Below are 19,712 nucleotides of genomic sequence, written 5' to 3' on the forward strand. Positions count from 1 at the left end.
ACCCAGCCCCCCTGCCCTGGCCCTGCCCCTGGGACTGTCTGCACTCCCTGGCTGAGTTCAGAGGCCCTGGGGACAGACTAGAAGGCTCCCCCCCGCCCCCGCTCTCTCACCCCAGCAGTGAGGGCTCTTGGCTCTGAGCTAAACTTTGCAGAAATCAGTGTGGCCAGACTGTCCGTGGCTAATGTCTCCTTTTTCTTTTCTGTACTTTGTCACCATTGATAACATTCTCTTTGTTATTTACGCTTGAGTAAAGGTCAGACAAGTGGCCAAGAGGGCTTGATACCACTGTGTCCGCTAGTGAAGTGACTCCTGGCGGATGGGGGAGTCAGAGCCTCTCCCCGGGGGCGTAGGGCTTCTTCACGTAGAGCTAGCTCTGGGGTTTCTGCACGTGCATCTGCCCAGCTCTTCTCATCTCCCCATTCTGTCACCCATTGCTCACCTGTCCGTCCATCCATTCACCCAACTCTCCGTCCATCCGCTGTCTGTCCACACAGCTCTTCCTCCATCTGCCCACCCGTCCACCCCACATCCTTCCTTTCTCCTATCCATCTGTCTGACCAACCGTCTGATTGTTGCCCATCCGCCCAGCTGGCATCCATCCATTCAGCCAGCGTTAAGGACATTCTGACAGTTAAATGGGTGAGGCCGGAGAGCCAGACACCCTATTGCGTAGCATCTCGAGTGTCCTGTCCCATAGGGGAACCCTGGGGATCATTAGTCTGAGATTGAGGATGATCTTCAAACTATTTCTCTGTGATCCCGGGTCCCATGTCTGGGTACATGGTGGCCTTCCTTCTGTCCTCGAGTCCTTCCTCCACCTTCCCTGTCCCGTATGGTGCTGGAGGGAAGCAACAGCATGCCACAAACTGACGAGGGTTTTAGGTTGTCCTTCCTCTGGCTAAGCTTGCCTGATGAGACATCCCCTTGGGGAAGAGGAGTAATTTAGGGCTTTAGTCGAAAAGCCGTTCTCAGCTGGGGAAAAGGCAAAGGAGACCAAGTCATTGATGGCAGAGCAGGACGGAGAATGTGAACGCTGAGTGGCCTTGGGAACTCATAGAGTATTGGGCCAGAAGCCCCAAGCTGGTCAATAGATGGCTGCCTCCTGGCCTCTCTCACTTCCTTCCCTGTGGGTGTGTCGCCTCCCCTCAGGCTCGGCCTTCTCTGGCCTTGTCCGTGTGTCTGTCTCAAAGTCCATCTCCTCAAGGAAGAATGCCAGTCGTCATCTCCTAGAGATGCCCAGCTGGGGCCCAGCCCTGGTGCCAGACCACCTCTGGCTGGTCCACTGGTGGTAGCCTTGGGTCAGGTGCCACCCCTGGGCCAGTCAGAGGGGCACAGGCCCCTTGCAAGGCCTTCCTGGTAGAGAGAACTGCACCAGGCATTACCTGGTGTCTAGGGATACCAGCCACTTGGCCTGTGCCTTTGACAGAGGTCTTGTGTTTCTGAGGGCGCCGAGTGCAGGTAGACCTTGGTGACCATGATGTGTATACCTCTGTTTTAGGGAATGCAGGTGGAGTGAGAGGCACAGGGTAATGTGATGAGCCATTCAGTGGCCGGCAGTGACAGTGGGCAGTGTTGTGGCGACAGTGGGTGGGTCTCATCAGGGCAGCTCTGTGTCCTGGGAGTTGGGTGGTCCTCCTGGAGGGCAGTGTCTGCTGCCCACACCGCCTGGCTCTGTCCCCCAGCTGCCAAGCGCCCCGAGGATGTGTGCGGGCCCACGCAGTTCCGCTGTGTCTCCACGAACACGTGCATCCCGGCCAGCTTCCACTGTGACGAGGAGAGCGACTGTCCCGACCGCAGTGATGAATTTGGCTGCAGTGAGTAGGGGCTGGCGTTGGGGAGCTGCAAGCTGTGGGCCCTGGGCCCGGGGTGGGTCCCAGTACCCCTGTCCAGAGTCTCAGTCCTGCTCCCCTCATCTGCCCCTCTTCCTTTTGCCCTTCACATCCCTCACTCCTGCTCTGGTTTCCCCAGTGCCCCCCCAGGTGGTGACCCCTCCCCAGGAGTCCATCCAGGTTTCCCGGGGTCAGACAGTGACCTTCACCTGTGTGGCCATTGGCGTCCCCACCCCCATCATCAACTGGAGGCTTAACTGGGGCCACATCCCCTCTCATCCCAGGTATGGTTCTAAGCCTGGGCAGGGCCTAGGGTATGGGGGACGCTGGGCCAGTGGCCCCGACCTGATCCCGCCTCTGTCTCGGGGCTCTCCAGGGTGACAGTGACCAGCGAAGGGGGCCGTGGCACACTGACCATCCGTGACGTGAAGGAGGCAGACCAGGGTGCCTACACCTGTGAGGCCATGAATGCCCGGGGCATGGTGTTCGGCATTCCTGACGGTGTCCTGGAGCTCATTCCAAAGCGAGGTATGGCCGGTGGAGAGATGGGTCCTGGGCGTGGTGGTGGAGCCAAGGCTGCCTGCTGGTGACCGGCTGCACACTCCTGTGCCACCCGGCAGGGCCCTGCCCCGATGGGCACTTCTACCTGGAGCACAGCGCCTCCTGCCTGCCCTGCTTCTGCTTTGGGGTCACCAACGTGTGCCAGAGCAGCCGCCGCTTCCGAGACCAGATCCGGCTGCGCTTTGACCAGCCCGATGACTTCAAGGGTGCGTTGATGGGTGGACAGTTGGGCAGGCGCCGTGGTGGGCGGGGGTGTGGGGTGGCATTGGGGGGTGGTAACCAGGTTCCAGTGGGCTCAGGGAGGGGACAGATAAGGGAGAGCAGTATGCGTGGGGTGGATGGGGTCAGGTTCAAGGATGGCCATAGGGTTGCTGAAGAAAGGCTGAGCCCTGTAGGAACAGCATTTCAGGGGGAAACAAACATTTTAGGAAAAACCAAATCCAGACTTGATGTCTGCCTGCTTGGGTTACAAAGAGGATGGGCTCTGGAGCCAGATTCCCTTTTTTTTTTTTTTTTTTTAAGGATTTTACTTATTTATTCATGAGAGACACAGAGAGGCAGAGACACAGGCAGAGGGAGAAGCAGGCTCCCTGCGGGAAGTCTGATGCAAGATTTGATCCCAGGACCCCGGGATCACGACCTGAGCCGAAGGCAGATGCTCAACCCCTGAGCCATCCAGGTGCCTCTGGAGTCAGATTCCTGGTGTAAATCCCAGTGCTCCCTTACTGCCTGTGTGCCTTTGGTCAAGTTACTTTCTTGTGTCTCCTTTATCTCATCTACGAAATGTGGATAAAAGAAGAACTACGTCCCATGTTGTTGTAGGGACTTTAAGGGTTAACACTCAGAATAGTGCTCAGCCCATGGTAGGTGCCCAGTATACATCCCCTGGTGTCCTTGCCATCATCCTCATTATCCTCATCCCGAAGAGACTGAGAGGTGCCCGTGTCCTCAGAGCCAGGCTCTGGCATCTTCTTAGCCTGGGGCTGACCTCCAGCTACACCAGTTACCGTCTATGGGACTCTTCGCTTCTCTAGGCCTCTTTCCTCAAACCTCCGTTCTCTCTGGCTCTGAAAGGCAGAAGGGCAGGGGCCCAGGCATGACACCGATCTGGGTTCGAGTCCCAGCTCCTGTTTCCCTCCTCTCTTCAAGCTGCACCCCATCTCACTTTCTGCATCACAAAGGATGCAAGGAAGGGACTCAAGCTGCCTCCATAGTAAACTCTCAGCACTGTGGCCCAACACACAGCCATCGTGTAGCCGGTGGTCCTTGTAGGGTCGGGGTTGGTTTTACTCCTTTAAGAGGAGGACCCTGAGGCCCTCCGAGAGACTGTGGGGCTTCTCTGCAGAGGCTGTTTAGAGCTGGAACCCAGGCCTGTCTAATCGGAGTCAGAACGATCAGGGGTCAGGGTAGGCAGGGATTCCAGGCTGAGCAGGTGGCCTGGACATGGTTGGTGACTAGGACACAGGGGACCCAAAAACATCCTGGAAGGAAGGGAGGAGGGCAGGCCTGGGGGAGCGTGACCCAGGCTTGGGGGCTATGTATGGTCATCCTGCAGATGAGAGTGTGACTCTTCCATGGTTACAGGGCTTACATTTATGATGAAGGGGAGAAGCTGTTACCACACAGATGTAGACTTAGCACAAGGAAGGAATTTCTAAGAGGCAAATCTGTCCAGGGTTGGAAGGGACTGCCTTTGGAGGTAAGGAGCCTCTCATCCCTTAGAGCTTTTCAGTGTGGCAGTCACTAGCAACACGTGGGTATTTAAATTAAAATTAATTAACTTGCACCCCTGGGTGGCGCAGTCGGTTAAGTGGTTACGTGTCTGACTCTTGGTTTTGGCTCAGGTCATGATCTAGGGTTGTGAGATCGAACCCCATGTCGGGCCCCATGCCCAGCAGGGAGTCTGTTTGGATTCTCTCTCTCCCTCTCCCCCTGCCCCTCCCCACCGTGCACACGGGCTTTCCCTCCCTCTCTCAAATAAATTAATTAATAAATCTTTTTAAAAATTAATTAATTCACTTTCTCAGCTGCACTAGCCACATTTTGAGCACCCGGTAGCCACATATGGCTAGTGGCTACCGTATTGGAGAGGCAAGTATAGGACATGTCCATCCTCACAAACGTTTTCTTGGATGGTTAGTGCTGCCCTAGAGACCTGGAAGCATGCTGTAGAGAGAAGTCCTCTGTGTGTGTGTGTGTGTGTGTGTGTGTGTGTACGCGTGAGTGCACATGTGCACACTCATGGGGGTGTGGGGGCGGTTGGGCTAGATGACCCTCATCATGACAGCTGTTTTTGAACACTCCTTTTGTGTCACACTCTGTTTGAAGCACTTCATATCAATTTGCTCATTTTATCTTCGCAATAAACTGAAGCAAGCCAGTATTACTTCCATTTTACAGATAAAGAAACCGAGGCCTTTGTTCAGACTCACACAGCTGAAGGGTGGTAGAACCAGGACTTGGCCTCTGTTCTTGAGCCCTGGGCAGCTCTCTACTGCCCTCTGAGGGCCATTCCAACCCTGACAGTCCATGGAGCTGTCCTCCAACAAAAGGCTCTGAGAAGTCCTGCTACAAAGCATCCCCTTGACCTTTCTTTTGACTCTGTGGTTCCCAAATGGTTCCCAGCTGTCATTCTTCAGCACTGACTTTCCCCAGAGTGTGCTTTGGGAAATGCTGCTCCAAAACCGTAGGAAAGGAAAACACTGCTTTTTTGGGGGGCGGAGAGGGAGACACTAAAGTTCTCTTTAAATCAGATTTCTTGGGATCTCTGGGTGGCTCAGTGGTTTAGCGCCTGCCTTTGCCCTGGGGCGTGATCCTAAAGGCCTGGGATTGAGTCCCACATCGGGGTCCCTGCAGGGAGCCTGCTTCTCCCTCTGCCTGTGTCTCTGCCTCTCTCTGTGTGTCCCTCATGAATAAATAAATAAAATATTTAATCAATCAAAAAAAAATATTTAATCAATCATATTTCTCCCAGAACTTTCCTGTCTTTCTGGATGACCACCTCTCAAGGTGGGTGTCAACGGTCCACTCGTGCTGCGGTGCTCACCCCTCCCTCTTGCTGCCCGCAGGCGTGAATGTGACGATGCCCGCACAGCCCGGCATGCCACCCCTCTCCTCCACCCAGCTGCTGATCGACCCTGCTCTGCAGGAGTTCCAGCTGGTCGACCTGTCTCGACGCTTCCTGGTGCATGACTCTTTCTGGGTTCTGCCTGAGCAGTTCCTGGGCAATAAGGTGAGCGACCGGCCTGCTGCTCTGGGTGGGGAAGGAGCCAAGCCCCCCTCACATGCCCAGAACCTCCCTGGGCTCCGCTCCCTCTGGAGCCGGTAAGCAGCAGGACAGACTCAGCTCTGGGGGAAAGGTGGGCAGTGGCTCATTCATTCGGGATGCCTGGCCACCACCCTCAGGTTAGAAGGAATGTGGACTCTGCCTTTAGGAAGGGTTCCTGGACCATTCCCCCACACCTGGGATGGGGTCAGTGCCCCTCCTCTGGCCTCCCTGCGCACCTTTTATTCTACTACCCATTGGACCGAGTACCCCAAAGGCAGAGCCAGGTCCCACTGGCTCTGCTTCCCTGGGCCCTGCCCTGTGCCAGGCATGCCATGAGTGCCAGGCACACAGGGAAGGCGGAGAAGGGCCAAGTGGACACAGAGCAGGCTTGGGGTGTGCCCCAGCTTCCCTGCCCTGATCTGCCTTGTCTCGGCCAGGTGGATTCCTACGGCGGCTTCCTGCGCTACAAGGTGCGCTATGAGCTGGCGCGTGGCATGCTGGAGCCAGTGCAGCGGCCGGATGTGGTTCTTGTGGGCGCCGGGTTTCGCCTTCTCTCCCGAGGGCACGTGCCCACACAGCCCGGCACTCTGAACCAGCGCCAGGTTCAGTTCTCTGAGGTAGGTGGTGCCTGGGCTCTCTGGGCCGTAGGGGGAAGGGGCTATGGTCTGGGCAGGTGCTAAGGTGTGACGCCTCCGCACACCTCTGTTCGTCTCCAGGAGCACTGGGTCCACGAGTCTGGCCGGCCGGTACAGCGGGCTGAGATGTTGCAGGTGCTGCAGAGCCTGGAGGCCGTGCTCATCCAAACCGTGTACAATGCCAAGATGGCCAGCGTGGGCCTGAGCGACATTGCCATGGACACCACCGTCACCCACGCCACCAGCCACGGCCGGGCCCACAGTGTGGAGGAGTGCAGGTGCCTGACGGAACCACAGGGTCCCCAGCAAGGTGAGGGGAGAAACAGCAAGGCTCACGGTTCCTGTAACCACTGTCTTCATCCTGCCTCCACAGATGCCCCATTGGCTATGCCGGCTTATCCTGTGAGAGCTGTGATGCCCATTTCACCCGGGTGCCTGGCGGGCCCTACCTGGGCACCTGCTCAGGCTGCAACTGTAATGGGCACGCCAGCTCTTGTGACCCTGTGTATGGCCACTGCCTGGTGAGTAGTGCCAGTTGGCACTTGGACTGGGGTAGAGGGCACAGACAGGGTGGGAAACCCAGGCTGAAGTCTCTTGGTGCCCATAAGCTTAGCATGAGCCTCTAGAATGACTGTCATGGCTGCTGGATAAACTATCATGACCTCTGGATGCATTAACAGAGATAGAGCATCCAGATAAGGGAGGTGAAGGTCCTGCTCTCTTCCACCCTGGCCAGAACAGTCCTGGAGAGTACTGTGTTAAGGATGGTCCTTTGCAAGGCGGCCCTAAGGGGAAGAAGCCTGGAAATCATATCTCTTTCTAAGGAATAGTAGAGGGTGCTGGGATCATGAAGTTGACAGAAGACAAGGCTCCAGCAGGGCAAACTACTATCTTCAGTTCCTCAAGAGCTGCATAGGGTGGGAAGAAACCGATTCTGGAGGGCTGAAATGGCCAATGGGTACAGGTTAGAAGAGGGAGGCGGGCTTAGGTCAGTGTAAGGCAGGCATTTAGAACCTTCTGTGGCACAGGCTGCCCGTGTGAGGTGACGAATTCTCCATCCGGATGCAGCTGGATGCTCCCCTGTCTGCAGAGCTAGGGAGTAGTTCCAGCATGATGGAGGAGGCTGGGCCAGCCTCAAAGGGCCACCCTCAGAATCCAGTGTGGCTCTACACTGGGGGCAGAGGGACTGCTCTGTGGGACCTGAACCACTCCTTCCCCTTCCCCCCAGAATTGCCAGCACAACACAGAGGGGCCACAGTGCAACAAATGCAAGGCTGGCTTCTTCGGGGACGCCACAAAGGCCACAGCCACTGCCTGCCGGCCCTGCCCTTGCCCATACATTGATGCCTCCCGCAGGTCAGACCCAGCTCGGGGTTGGGGAGGCGGGAGAGGTTGGGGGGAGTGGGTCGTACAGCAGCTAGGGTATACTCTGGGCAGGGAGGTGGGAGACGCAGGTTCAAATCCTAACCTGGTCACTAAATTGTCCTGTGCCTCTTGACCTCTCTGGGCCTCAGCTTCCCTCCCCATACAATGGACCCATCTGTCTTTCTAGCGTTGCTATGAGGCTGCAGAGCAAGAATAGGTGAGCAGGGGTGCCTGGCTGGCTCAGTCAGTAGAGCATGCAACTCTTGATCTCAGGGTTGTACGTTCGAGCCCCGTATTGGGTTGGAGAGATTACTTAAAAATTTTTAAAATCTTGGGACACCTGGGTGGCTCAGCGGCTGAGCATCAGCCTTTGGCCCAGGGCGTGATCCCAGGGTTCCAGGATTGAGTCCTGCATTGGACTCCCTGCGGGGAGCCTGCTTCTCCCTCTGCCTATATCTCTGCCTCTCTCTGTGTGTCTCTCATGAATGAATAAATAAAATTTTAAAAAAATTTTTAATCTTAAAAAAAAAAGGAAGAGGTGAGCAAAGAAACGGCATCATGTCTCATGGCAAACTGTGCCATGTAGGCAACAGTCATTTCCCAAGGTGGGAATGTAAGCCCTGGCCTGGCCCCTCATTGCAGCCCTGCCCCATGTCCTGCCACTTGATACCCACAGATTCTCAGACACCTGCTTCCTGGACACAGATGGCCAGGCCACGTGTGATGCGTGTGCCCCAGGCTACACAGGCCGCCGCTGTGAGAGGTGAGGGAGAGCCAGCGGGGACTGGGGGAAGCAGGTGCTGTCCAGGGTGGGGACATGGAAGCACCGCTGACGACCTTCCCTCTCTCCACCAGCTGTGCCCCTGGATACCAGGGCAACCCCATCCAGCCAGGCGGGAAGTGCAAACCCACCAGTGAGTATCACAGCCACCGTCCCTCACCACTTCCCTGGGCTGCCCACTGGGCCCCAGTCCTGGAGACCAGCCCCAGCCCCTCATTCCTTGGGGAGCCATCCCATCCTGCCACCTGTCTGGCCAGACTGGGTTCATCCCATTCCCACCTGCCTTGCCAACACCCACTTTGTGCTTCCAGACCAGGAGATTGTGCGTTGTGACGAGCGAGGCAGTGTGGGGACCTCTGGGGAGGCCTGCCAGTGTAAGGTATGCATGCCCTCCCTCCACCACCCAGGGGCCTCCAGCGGGCACAGCTGAGAGAGGGAGGAAGGAGGCTCCACCTTCTCCATGGCTCCTTGACTGGTGGGTGGTGGCCTAGCCAGAGGCTGCTGGGCCTGGCCGGCTTGTCTTACCCTCACCGAGGTGGCCTGCCCTCAGGAAGGAGCCTCAGCTGGGGAGTCAGGTAACCTGGGTTGAAGTCCTGGATCCTTTGCCAGTCATTCTTAGCGTGACTGTTGTATCTGTATTGTTGTACCTTTGCTTTTTATATTCTCACACTGACGTGACCATATGGGTATTAGCAGCCCCAATTTACAGTTGAGCAACGGAGGCCCAGAGGCGGGACATGATTTGCATTAAGAGTGTCAATGGAAAACAGAACTGGACAGATTTTGGAGTTAAGCACTCCTCATCTTAAATCCCAAAGTGGGTTAGTGAGCTGAGGGACCTGGTGTAAATCATTTCCCATCCCTGGGCCTCCGTTTTCTCATGTGAAGCATGGAGCTGTCATATACTTCTCAAAGTACTGAGAAGACTTTAATGAGACGATGGATGAACAGTAGCCAGCACAGTGCGTGAAACACTCCATAAAGAGTAGCAGCAACTTTTAACCAAGTTGCTGTACTTCAGATCTTTTTTTTTTTTTAAGATTTTATTTATTTACTTATTCATAAGAGATACAGAGAGAGAGGCAGAGACACATACAGGCTTCCTGCAGGGAGCCCGATGTGGGACTCGATCCTAGGACCCCAGAATCATGTCATGAGCTAAAGGCAGATGCTCAACAACCACTGAGCCACCCAGGCGTCCCACTGTATTTCAGGTCTACATGTGTCTCTGAGCCTCCCACCAACCAAAGAGAAAAGGGAAAAAAGATAGGTTGCGTAAGCTCCCATTAATTGGGAATTGTTCCCATGGTGGCAGCCCTGCTTACAAGTGCTCTTTCCGTGGCTTTCCTGGCCTTGGGTCCCCATCTAGAATGTGGGCAGATTAAGCTGGAAGCTCCAGGCAGCCCCTCCCGTGGGCCATCCTGCAGCTCCCAGCTCTGTGCCTGCAGAACAACGTGGTGGGGCGTCTGTGCAATGAGTGTGTCGCCGGCTCTTTCCACCTGAGCACCCGCAACCCTGATGGCTGCCTCAAGTGCTTCTGCATGGGCGTCAGTCGCCAGTGTACCAGCTCCTCCTGGAGACGTGCCCAGGTACCCACGTGGGTGGGAGGGGAGACAACTGGGATCCCCAAGCCCCAGGGTGGACCATGAGCCGGTCCCAGCCCCCAGCCACCGTGCCGGTCTCTCTCCCCCTCACAGGTGCAGGGGGCTTCTGAGGAGCCCGGGCAGTTCAGTCTGACCAACGCCGCAGGCACCCACACCACCAGCGAGGGCATCTCATCACCCCTGCCTGGGGAGCTGGTCTTCTCTTCCTTCCACAGCCTCCTGACCGGACCCTACTTCTGGAGCCTCCCCTCACGCTTTCGTGGGGACAAGGTGGGCAGGGGCTGGCGGGAGAAAAGGAATTCTGGGCAGCAGGCACAGCACAGGCAAAGGCCGGGAAGCAAGAGTATTACGGTGCCTTCGGAGAAAAGGTGGAAGACGTGGCTGGCGCAGGGGCATGGCTGGATGCGGGGCCTCAGCTGAGCATGTCTACCCTGTGTCCCAGGTGACCTCCTATGGAGGAGAGCTGCGCTTCACAGTGACCCAGAGGCCCCAGCCTGGCTCCACGCCCCTGCACGGGCAGCCCCTGGTTGTACTGCAGGGCAATGGCATCGTCTTGGAGCATCACACTTCCCAGGAGCCCAGCCCCGGCCAGCCCAGCACCTTCACCGTGCCCTTCCGGGAGGTGAACAACACTCCCGGAGCCTTGCTGGGGAGGGGCGGGTGCCCTGCCTGTCTCACTCAGGGGTGTCAGTATTTCAGGACATCAGGGCTTACAGCACATGTGTCCTCTCCTTGGCAGCAAGCATGGCAACGGCCTGATGGGCAGCCGGCCACACGGGAGCACCTGCTGATGGCCCTGGCGGGCATCGACACCCTCCTGATCCAGGCGTCCTTCAGCCAGCAGCCGGCCGAGAGCAGGTGTCTGGGGCCAGGGCGGGAGGACAGAGGGGCTGGGGCCAGCGGTTCCAGTCTAAGCAGTGCGATGTGGTGTGGCCAGACTGCCAGCTCTCCCACATGCAGGCTGTGTGGTCTTTGGTGCCTCATTTTCCCCATCTGTAAAATCAAAATCATGGGGCCTCTGTTTGATCAGGCTCCCTAGAAGCAAAGCTGAGATGAGGATTGCGGCAGCACACCACTCAGTGAGAATGTGGGAGGGAGGGGGAGGGAAGGACAGACGGACGAAGGAAGGGGAAGCGGCCAGACAAGGAAGCAGTCTCAGATAAAGACAAGCCTCAGCCTCACCCCACAGGCGGCTGCTTTAGAGCAAAGGGGCTTTTGTACGCTCGGTCACCCTGTCCTTGTCACCCCCAGGGTGAGCAGGGTGGTATGTTCTGCCCAGGAAAGGAAAGCTCAGTCCCCGGAGAGAAAGTTGCAGGTGTAAGGCATTCACCTCGGCCCTCACAGCAGCTGGAGGATGGACCCCCAGCTGGGGAGCCAGACGGGGCCCCACAATATCACAGCAGGGCTGATGGGAGAATTAACGACATGATCACACGTGGAGCTCCAGGGATGCCTGGCCCAGAACGTGTGCTTGTTCATAGTGGGTCTTGTCATTCCCAGGGTCTCTGGTATCAGCATGGACGTGGCTGTGCCTGAGGACACCGGCCAAGACCCCGCGCTGGAAGTGGAACAGTGTACCTGCCCACCCGGGTACCGTGGCCCATCCTGCCAGGTGAGGCCTGCAGCCCTGCCCACCTGTGCGCCAGCCACCTCCTTGGTGCTTCCCGGCTCCTCCCCCTTTAGCTCTCCCGTCATCCCCAGGCCCACACTGCCCCAAGCCCCGTGGGCACTGCCCTGAATGGGCCCGCCAAGGAGGGTCCTCCTACTGCCACCTTCTTGCCCCCAGGACTGTGACACAGGCTATACACGCATGCCCAGCGGACTCTACCTGGGCACCTGTGAGCGTTGCAGCTGCCATGGCCACACGGAGGTCTGTGAGCCTGAAACAGGTACCTGCCAGGTGAGTCCTGCCCTCCTTCCTTCCGACCTCAGGGATCTGTGGCCTGCAGGGGCCCAGCCTCAACCTACGCTCTGCCCCTCCAGGGCTGCCAACACCACACGGAAGGCCCTCAGTGTGAGCAGTGCCAGCCAGGATACTACGGGGATGCCCAGCGGGGGACGCCGCAGGACTGCCAGCCGTGCCCATGCTATGGAGCCCCCGCTGGTGGCCAGTGCGTCCAGCCCCTGCCTGTATCTGCCCTTTACTGAAATATCCCCTGCCCCCTTCCAGACTCCCTTCGTCCCAGTCCCTTCTGAGAGGCAGTGGTTAACAATCCTGGCCTCGCCACCACCAGGGGCCTGTGTCACTTTGTGTGAGATATGCTTCCGTCTCTGGGCCTCAACTTCCTCATCTGTGAAATGGAGATAATGATACACCCCAGCTTGGCCACCCCTGTGAGAGCTGAATGAAGACTCTTAGCACAGGGCCTGGCACATAGTTCGCTTGCCCACTCTTTGTCTCCCTGCTCCCCTGGTCCTAAAGGAAGGGCTGCTGGCCTTCTAACTAGAAATTTGTCCCCCCCCCCCACATCAGGGCTACCCATACTTGCTTTCTGGATACCGACGGCCACCCCACCTGTGACGCATGCTCCCCAGGCCACAGCGGGCGTCACTGTGAGAGGTGAGGCAGGTGGTGGGCAGGTGGGGAGTGTGCAGGAGGGGCTGCCCCAGAAGCTCCCACTCTCCCCTCACTCAGGTGCCCAGAGGACAATCAGCTCCCCTCCCCGAGAACCTAAAACCTCAGAGATCTAAGCCTGCAGTTCACCTATAGCCTTTGCCTGCACCCCCACTCTGGCCAGGCCAGGGCTTTCCCAGAAAACCCTTCATTCCTGCAAAAGGTCCTGGGTTCAGGGCCCAATCATGCTCACTCACTGGCTCAGTGGCCTCAGGCCTGTCCCTGCCCTTCTCCCCCCATCTCCCTATCTGTAAAATGGGCGAGTTAGGCTGATTGATTCCTTCCCACACGAGAGGCCTGATTCCAGCCTGAGTCCGACAAGGGCCCCCGGCAGTCCTGGGCTCACAGCAGGCTCCCCAGGATTCCGTGGCTCTGCCCTCCCTTCACCCCATGCTTTCTCCCTAGGTGTGCCCCAGGTTACTATGGCAACCCCAGCCAGGGCCAGCCATGCCAAAGTGAGTAGGGTTGGGGAGGCCTTTGGGGTTGGGCTCCCCTGTCTCCCCCAGGGGTGGATCTGGGTCAGAGCCTCAGTTCTCCTTCGACCTGCACCAAGTGACTTTACCTTTCTGCGCCTCGGCTGCTTTATCTGTACAATGGGTGTAGTAAAAAGCTCACTGGCTCCAGAGGGCTGCTATGAATGGATATAACGCCTACATGTGGTAGGTGGTCAGAAATAAATACTCCCTCCCTGGGTGGTGAGTTAGACGCCTAGACAGTGGTGGAAGTGAGGGTGCGTGGAGGCGGTTTGGGTTTCCAGCTCTGGCTTCCCTCTACCTCAGGAGACGGCCAACTGCCAGAGCCTATCGGCTGTGGCTGTGACCCCCAGGGCAGCGTCAGCAGCCAGTGTGACGCCGCTGGCCAATGCCACTGCAAGGTTAGCTCAACCCCCTGCTGCCTCTGAGGCCCCGAACCACAGCCATGGTGGCTGCCCTCCTATTCCCTCTCACCGTACCCTTGGGGCCGTCCCGGAGCCCCCACCACCTATCCCGAGGCCCCATCTCTGCCCCGCTGTTCAGAGCCTGGTGGGAAATCAGGAAGCCTCTGATGGGAGCGGGGCCTAGGCACGGGGGCTGCAGGGGCTCCCCCAGAACTGCGGGAAGTGGCTGGGAGGCTGGAGGTACCAGAGATCCGCCCGAGCCCCACACCCTCCCTTCTGTCCATCCTCCCAGGCCCAGGTAGAAGGCCTCACGTGCAGTCACTGCCGGCCCCACCACTTTTACCTGAGTGCCAGCAACCCCGACGGCTGCCTGCCCTGCTTCTGCATGGGCATCACCCAGCAGTGTGTCAGCTCCTCCTACACCCGCCACCTGGTAAGAGCGTGTGCACCGCCCCTCTCCGAGTCACTCCTGGGGCTGGGCAGAAAGCTGGCATCCCCTATGCCTGTGAAGGCACCCACCCCCCCAACCCCATTATCGCTTGTGTCAGCACAGAGCCCAGCACCCCTTTCTTCTCCCCAGTGGCCTCCCCATTGCCCTGTTATTTCTGTCCTAGCCCTGCTCTCAGCAACCCCCACCCCGTACCCACCCCTGAGCCCACGCTGACACCCTGTCCTCTCTCTGCTGCTAGATCTCCACCCACTTTGCCCCCGGGGACTTCCAAGGCTTTGCCCTGGTGAACCCCCAGCGGAACAGCCGCCTGACCGGAGGCTTCTCGGTGGAACCTGTGCCCGAGGGCGCCCAGCTCTCCTTTAGCAACTTCGCCCACCTTGGCCATGAGTCCTTCTACTGGCAGCTGCCGGAGCCGTACCAGGGAGACAAGGTGTGGTGCGCCGTGAGGGCGGGCAGGCTCTCCCTGGTCGCTGGTTCCGAGCCAGGCCCTGCTGAGCCCTGAGGCCAGCGGGGACTCAGACACAAGTTGACCTCAGAGCAGGCGTCGGCCACATTGTGCTTAAGTGTGTGACCTTTGGGGTCAGATAGGCTTCAGTCTAAACCCAGCTCTGCCATTTATCAGCTGACTGCCTTTTGATAAACCTCAGCTCCAGGGTGGCTGGGAGGATGGGAAGCCGTGCCTGTCACACGAGAAGTGCCCTCCTGTTAATGATTATTAGCTTTCATGCAACAAAGAGGTCCTGGGTGAGGCCCTGGAAACACAGGGACAAATGACACAGCACAGTTTCAATTTCATCCATTTGCTCCCTCAACGTTCTCTCGTCTGTGCTATTGGCTCTGTGTCTACTGTGATACTAATTCTGATTATAGGTCATAGTTATTGAGCCCTCACTGTCCCGGGCATTGCTCCAAGTGCTTGTACTTGTAAATCACCTCTACTGCCCCATGTCCCATGGGAAAACAAAGGTGCCACCCAGAAGGTGGCAGTGCTGGCATGCAGACCCAGGTCAGAGGCTGCCCTGGGATACTGCACTGGTCAGGGAGGAGCCGCGGTTCAGTGGAGAGGTGGTGGTGATGGTGGTGGTGTGGGGTACAGGATCTTAGGGGCAGACTCCGGAGCAGCCTGCCCAAATATGTTCCTCGAACTGTCCATGCCCCCCAGTGGCACCCAGGGAAAGATGGTCTTGGTACAGGAGTCCCCTGCTGGCTGAGGTCAGGGCTCAAGCAGTTGTGTCCCCTCACCCAGGATTCCAGGGAGGTCAGGGACACAGGAGGGACAGTCCCCAAGCTGCCCTGTCCTTCCGTGGACAGACCCAAGTATTGCAGCCTCCTCCCCAGGCTGACCTTCTTTCTAGTCCCTTCTCCCTCTCTGGTTCCACCGCTCCTGGCTTCCCTGTCTGCCTCTCTACTGCTCTGGCCTGCAGTTCACAGACCTCTTTCTCTGACTCCCTCTCTTGGCATTTCCCTGTGCCCCGCAGAGAGAGGCATATTTTGCACAGATGCGCCGGGCTCACGAGGTAGGCCCGTGATCCGAATGGTGTGAAATGGATGTGACACAGTCGTGGTGTTTTTGGAGGCTGTCAGTCCCGCATGGAGAAATGCCCAGTGCCCAAGGAAATGTGGGTCTGCATGAACCCAGGTAGTGCCTGATGGCCCCGCAGTCAGGGCACTGGTGTGCCCCAGCCCTGCAATGCCAGGAATTAGAGCTCAGAGGGTGTGTGTCCCATCTGCTCCATGGTCTGGTCCTGGCACCTGCTGTCTGTGGCCAGAGTGGTGGCCGAGGTGACAGGGAAACTGACTCGAGCTAAACCACATGACCATACCTGGCCCACCAGGTTACCCTAGCACTGCCTCCCAAGCAACCTCCACTAACTCTGTGTGTGTGTGCGTATGCCCCTTCAGCAGCCTGGAGTTAACCCCTGTGTGCCAGCCCGGAGCGGGGAGTGTGCATCTTCCTCCCCAGCCAGTGTGGGCCTCTCTGGCCACTGTATCCATGGGGAGAGATCACTCCCCCGGGCTCCAGCGCTGGGGCCCTGGGAGATCTGAGCTGGCCTGTGCCCTCCCCCATCAGAACCGCACGTCCCTCTCAGAGGAGCAGTTGCGGACAGCTATGACACCTGGGAGGACCATGGGGCCCCCGAAGGGCAGGGGCCGGGCACAGCGGCCATCACAGGTAACTCCGGGTCTGGCCGGGACAGGCTGCGTCTGGGGCCCCATTCAGACCAGAGAGTATAGTTCAAGCAAGAGCCTTGAGCTGAGGTCCTGACCTTCCCAGACCATTTCCCCCAACCCAAGCCCCAGCCTAATGCCCAGGCCACTCCAGGGTTGCCCTGGGGAAACGTTCCAGAGCTGTGAAGGGCTTGGGCTGGCACCATGGGCATGCCTGTAGGTGAGGCCCAAGGAGCAGCCTCCCCAACCACAGAGGCCCCTTGGGCAGCCACCAGCCGCGCTCACCTGAGCTGGACAGAGCTGTCGGCCTGCCTCTGGCCAGGACGTATCCTCTGTATGGGCGTCTCCCCGTGGGCATCTGGGCCCATCCCAGGATGACCCCTCCCTCAGGCTCATGAGGAGCAAGAGGACTTCAGATACAAGGGCCAGAAGGCCAGGTATTCGAGAAGAGCTAGCACAGAAGTAGGGGGCTCCCTGGGCCTCGTGTGGCCTGAGGGGAGACGAAGCGTCATGGTGTCTTTCTGTCCCTCTCTGCTCCTTCCTTCTGTCCTCCCTCTCTCCCGGTCCCCCAGCTGGATGAGGCCCAGAGGCGGATGGATGCCGAGATCTGGGAGCTCCTTTCTAGCTTTGCTGCCCACCCCCACCCCCCCACCGGGGGGCTCTTATCCCGTCCACAGCCTGCAGCTGCTCTGCAAGCAGCTCCACTTTCTTCCTCCTCCTCCTTCTCTTCCTCCTCCTCAGCTTCTGGGCCTTCCTCAGCAGGCTCTCAGGTATGTGCCGAGGCACCCGCCATGAGACCCCCACCTGCCATGTTTTCTAGACTTCAGTTGGTTCTGAACCAACTCAACAAATTCCACCGTTTCTGCCCACTACCTGGACTCTTAGTTACCTCAGATTTCCCTGTATTTTATTTTAAGATTTTATTTTTAAAGTCACCTTAACACCCAATATGGGGCTCGAACCCACAACCCCAAGATCAAGAGTCGCATGCTCCACTGACTGAGCCAGCCAGGGGCCTCTCAGCTTTCCCTTTAAATCAACCCCGTACCAAGTCCTTTGTGCTAGTCATACATTTTCCAATAGACAATACCCACGGAATTTCTAAATGTTTTCTGGTGCTCTGTGTCCATCGTTGTGGGGTCCCCAGGAGGCACAGGGCAGACACGAGGAGATGCCAACCCAGCCACGCTCAGTGAGAGCAGTTGAGGTGGTGTCTGGGTTCAGGGTTGGGGAGCAATTTGTCCCAAGAGCAGGGCCAGAACTTGAGCTTTGGGTGGGGGGCTTCCTCCTCTGGGCCTGCCTCGAGGGTCTACGTGCGTGTGCATGTGTGTGTATCCCTGCCAGGGCTGTAGCTGTGCTCTTGCCCGCCCCTCCCAGCCCTCTCAGCAGCTGTCACTGCCTGTCCTTCTCTCTCCTAGTTCTCTCTCTCCTACGAAGGCTTCTCTCAGCTTCCTGGGAGCCTCTATTATTGGCAGCTGCCCCAAGCCTTCCTGGGGAACAAGGTAACAAGGACTTGGGGGGTAGCAGGGTGTCATCGAATCCTAGAATATTCAAGAGGCCTTTGTCAAAGCCCTTTAAGACCCAGACGGGTAGACCAAGGCCCAGAAAGAGGAAGGGACTTGCCTGGGTCCCACGTGGAGCTGAGACTGTCTCACCCAGGAGGCTTTACCCTGTGTCCGGATCACTGACCTAGCCCTTGGCTCCGCACCGACTCCTTCAGGGAATGTTCATTTAGCACTTCCTGTGCACTGTGTTGTGTGTGGGCAGAAGACGACCCTGCCCTCCCCAGCTCACTGTTCCTCCGATTGTCATTCTTGTCATTGTCAGCATCGTCAATAATAGCATTGTTGTTACCGTTGGCGTAGCATTAGGATTGACATCAGCTCTATGTTGTTCCAAAAGACAGAATGCCTCTTAAGAACACATAACAGGGACGCCTGGGTGGCTCAGCGGTTTGGTGCCTGCCTTCGGCCCAGGGCGTGATCCCAGAGTCCCAGGATCAAGTCCCACATCATGCTCCCTGCAGGGAGGCTGCTTTTCCCTCTGCCTGTGTCTCCGCCTCTCTCTGTATGCCTCTCTTGAATAAATAAATAAAATATTAAAAAAGAAAAGAATACATATAACATGCAATAAAATGACATTCAGAGAAGCAGATAGGACCACACGGTCCAGGGGGAACTGAGGATGAGAAAGACTTGCTAAAACTGAGGGTAGAGCCAGGGGTCATGAGAAGCTGGCAAGCTTGGAGGCCGTGCATCCCGCAGGCACTCTGCTCAGTGCAGTATTTTACACAGCCTATGTTACTTAATCTTTGTGCTACCCTTCAAGTTACTTTGTTTTTTTAAAGGAAATTTTTATTTATTTATTTATTTGAGAGAGAGATAGAGCACGTGAAAGAGAGGGAGTGCAAGCAGGGGAGAGGGGCAGAGGGAGAAGCAGACTCCCCACGGCAGGGAGCCCAATGTGGGACTCGATCTCAGGACCCTGGGGTCATGACCTGAGTTAAAGGCAGACCCTTAGCTGACTGAGCCACCTGGGCACCCTCTTTAAGGTACTTTTCCACATTTTATTATCACTTCCATTACCCTCAGAGAGGGTAAGTGACTTGTCCAAGGCTGTCCAGCCAGTACAGCTGGACTTGAACTCCAGTCTTACACTTGACAGTCTGTTCCCTGAACCACCCTGCTGCACATGCCTGTGGCTTGGTCCTGGATGTGGCAACGGACTTGCCGACATCCAAAGCAAGCAGGAAACTGCTTTGGCGTTGTCCAGTTACACCTCACAGTTCCTTACCTCACTCTGATCTCATGGAGAACATCCTCAGGACTGGTGTAGCTCACGGCCTGGCATGTAGTCAGTAGGCGTTTAATAAATGCTCACCAACTGAATGAACAAATGTGCTAGACCTGACATACTGTGATACCGATCTGAACATCTGCCCTGGTGGCAGAGGAGAGAAAGTTCTGGGGCAGAGCCAGGGCCTTGGCTGCCCATGTGAAAGCCCCCAGCAGGAGGCCTAAGGACTCTTCCAGTTATGAGCAATAAAAAAGCTCACATCCAGCTGGCTGGTATGCAGCAGAGAATCTACTGGCTCCTGTAACTATAAAATCCAAGGATGCTGGTATCAGGCATGGCTGGGTCCCGGGCCTCATTAGGACTTTTATCTCAATTGGCATCATTCTCTGTCTTCCACTCTGGCTAGTAAAAGGAAGTGTCTTTGTTCCAGTGGAAAGAGCAGAAGTGCCAGGTTTTCATGTCCATCCCTGAGGAGTGGAAGAGAGAGCAGTGGAAGATGGCACACTCGCCAGGCCTGGCTCGTGTCTGCCCTCAAACCACATGGCCCACATGCAGGACATAATTTCCTTTCAAGGAAACCAAGGCCACAGTTTGGCAAAAAGCGGGCAAATGGATCCTAAGCAGACACAACCCAGCTGCCCAAGAGACAAGACCTCGGAAGGCCCACCCTTGGGCCTGCCCCCACGACCGGAGCCTTTGGGCCTTCTGCGGCCTGCAGGCCCTCATGCTGGTCACCATCAGGACCCCCATCTACTGTATGGG

The 19,712-nt window shown here is 57.2% G+C and overlaps 1 protein-coding gene across 2 annotated transcripts in view; it reads left to right on the forward strand.

Moving 5' to 3' along the window:
- Nucleotides 1-19,712, forward strand: part of HSPG2 (heparan sulfate proteoglycan 2) — a 98,362-nt gene that overhangs the window by 42,913 nt on the left and 35,737 nt on the right. Inside the window, exons 10-37 of one of the 2 annotated variants that reach the window (XM_041767581.1) lie at nucleotides 1,683-1,814; nucleotides 1,969-2,113; nucleotides 2,206-2,357; nucleotides 2,450-2,596; nucleotides 5,459-5,622; nucleotides 6,096-6,275; nucleotides 6,375-6,571; nucleotides 6,667-6,814; nucleotides 7,522-7,649; nucleotides 8,335-8,421; nucleotides 8,514-8,572; nucleotides 8,751-8,818; nucleotides 9,867-10,028; nucleotides 10,137-10,313; nucleotides 10,486-10,665; nucleotides 10,783-10,901; nucleotides 11,544-11,655; nucleotides 11,830-11,943; nucleotides 12,027-12,154; nucleotides 12,517-12,603; nucleotides 13,063-13,112; nucleotides 13,437-13,531; nucleotides 13,827-13,967; nucleotides 14,224-14,415; nucleotides 15,464-15,502; nucleotides 16,057-16,158; nucleotides 16,727-16,924; nucleotides 17,573-17,656. In XM_041767581.1, the coding sequence (XP_041623515.1) occupies nucleotides 1,683-1,814; nucleotides 1,969-2,113; nucleotides 2,206-2,357; nucleotides 2,450-2,596; nucleotides 5,459-5,622; nucleotides 6,096-6,275; nucleotides 6,375-6,571; nucleotides 6,667-6,814; nucleotides 7,522-7,649; nucleotides 8,335-8,421; nucleotides 8,514-8,572; nucleotides 8,751-8,818; nucleotides 9,867-10,028; nucleotides 10,137-10,313; nucleotides 10,486-10,665; nucleotides 10,783-10,901; nucleotides 11,544-11,655; nucleotides 11,830-11,943; nucleotides 12,027-12,154; nucleotides 12,517-12,603; nucleotides 13,063-13,112; nucleotides 13,437-13,531; nucleotides 13,827-13,967; nucleotides 14,224-14,415; nucleotides 15,464-15,502; nucleotides 16,057-16,158; nucleotides 16,727-16,924; nucleotides 17,573-17,656 (3,587 nt within the window). The remainder of the gene's footprint in view (nucleotides 1-1,682; nucleotides 1,815-1,968; nucleotides 2,114-2,205; nucleotides 2,358-2,449; nucleotides 2,597-5,458; nucleotides 5,623-6,095; nucleotides 6,276-6,374; nucleotides 6,572-6,666; nucleotides 6,815-7,521; nucleotides 7,650-8,334; nucleotides 8,422-8,513; nucleotides 8,573-8,750; nucleotides 8,819-9,866; nucleotides 10,029-10,136; nucleotides 10,314-10,485; nucleotides 10,666-10,782; nucleotides 10,902-11,543; nucleotides 11,656-11,829; nucleotides 11,944-12,026; nucleotides 12,155-12,516; nucleotides 12,604-13,062; nucleotides 13,113-13,436; nucleotides 13,532-13,826; nucleotides 13,968-14,223; nucleotides 14,416-15,463; nucleotides 15,503-16,056; nucleotides 16,159-16,726; nucleotides 16,925-17,572; nucleotides 17,657-19,712) is intronic. The other variant, XM_041767582.1, reaches the window with a different exon arrangement.

The sequence above is a fragment of the Vulpes lagopus genome, chromosome 8 (genome assembly GCF_018345385.1).
Source record: "Vulpes lagopus strain Blue_001 chromosome 8, ASM1834538v1, whole genome shotgun sequence".
Lineage (NCBI taxonomy): Eukaryota > Metazoa > Chordata > Mammalia > Carnivora > Canidae > Vulpes > Vulpes lagopus.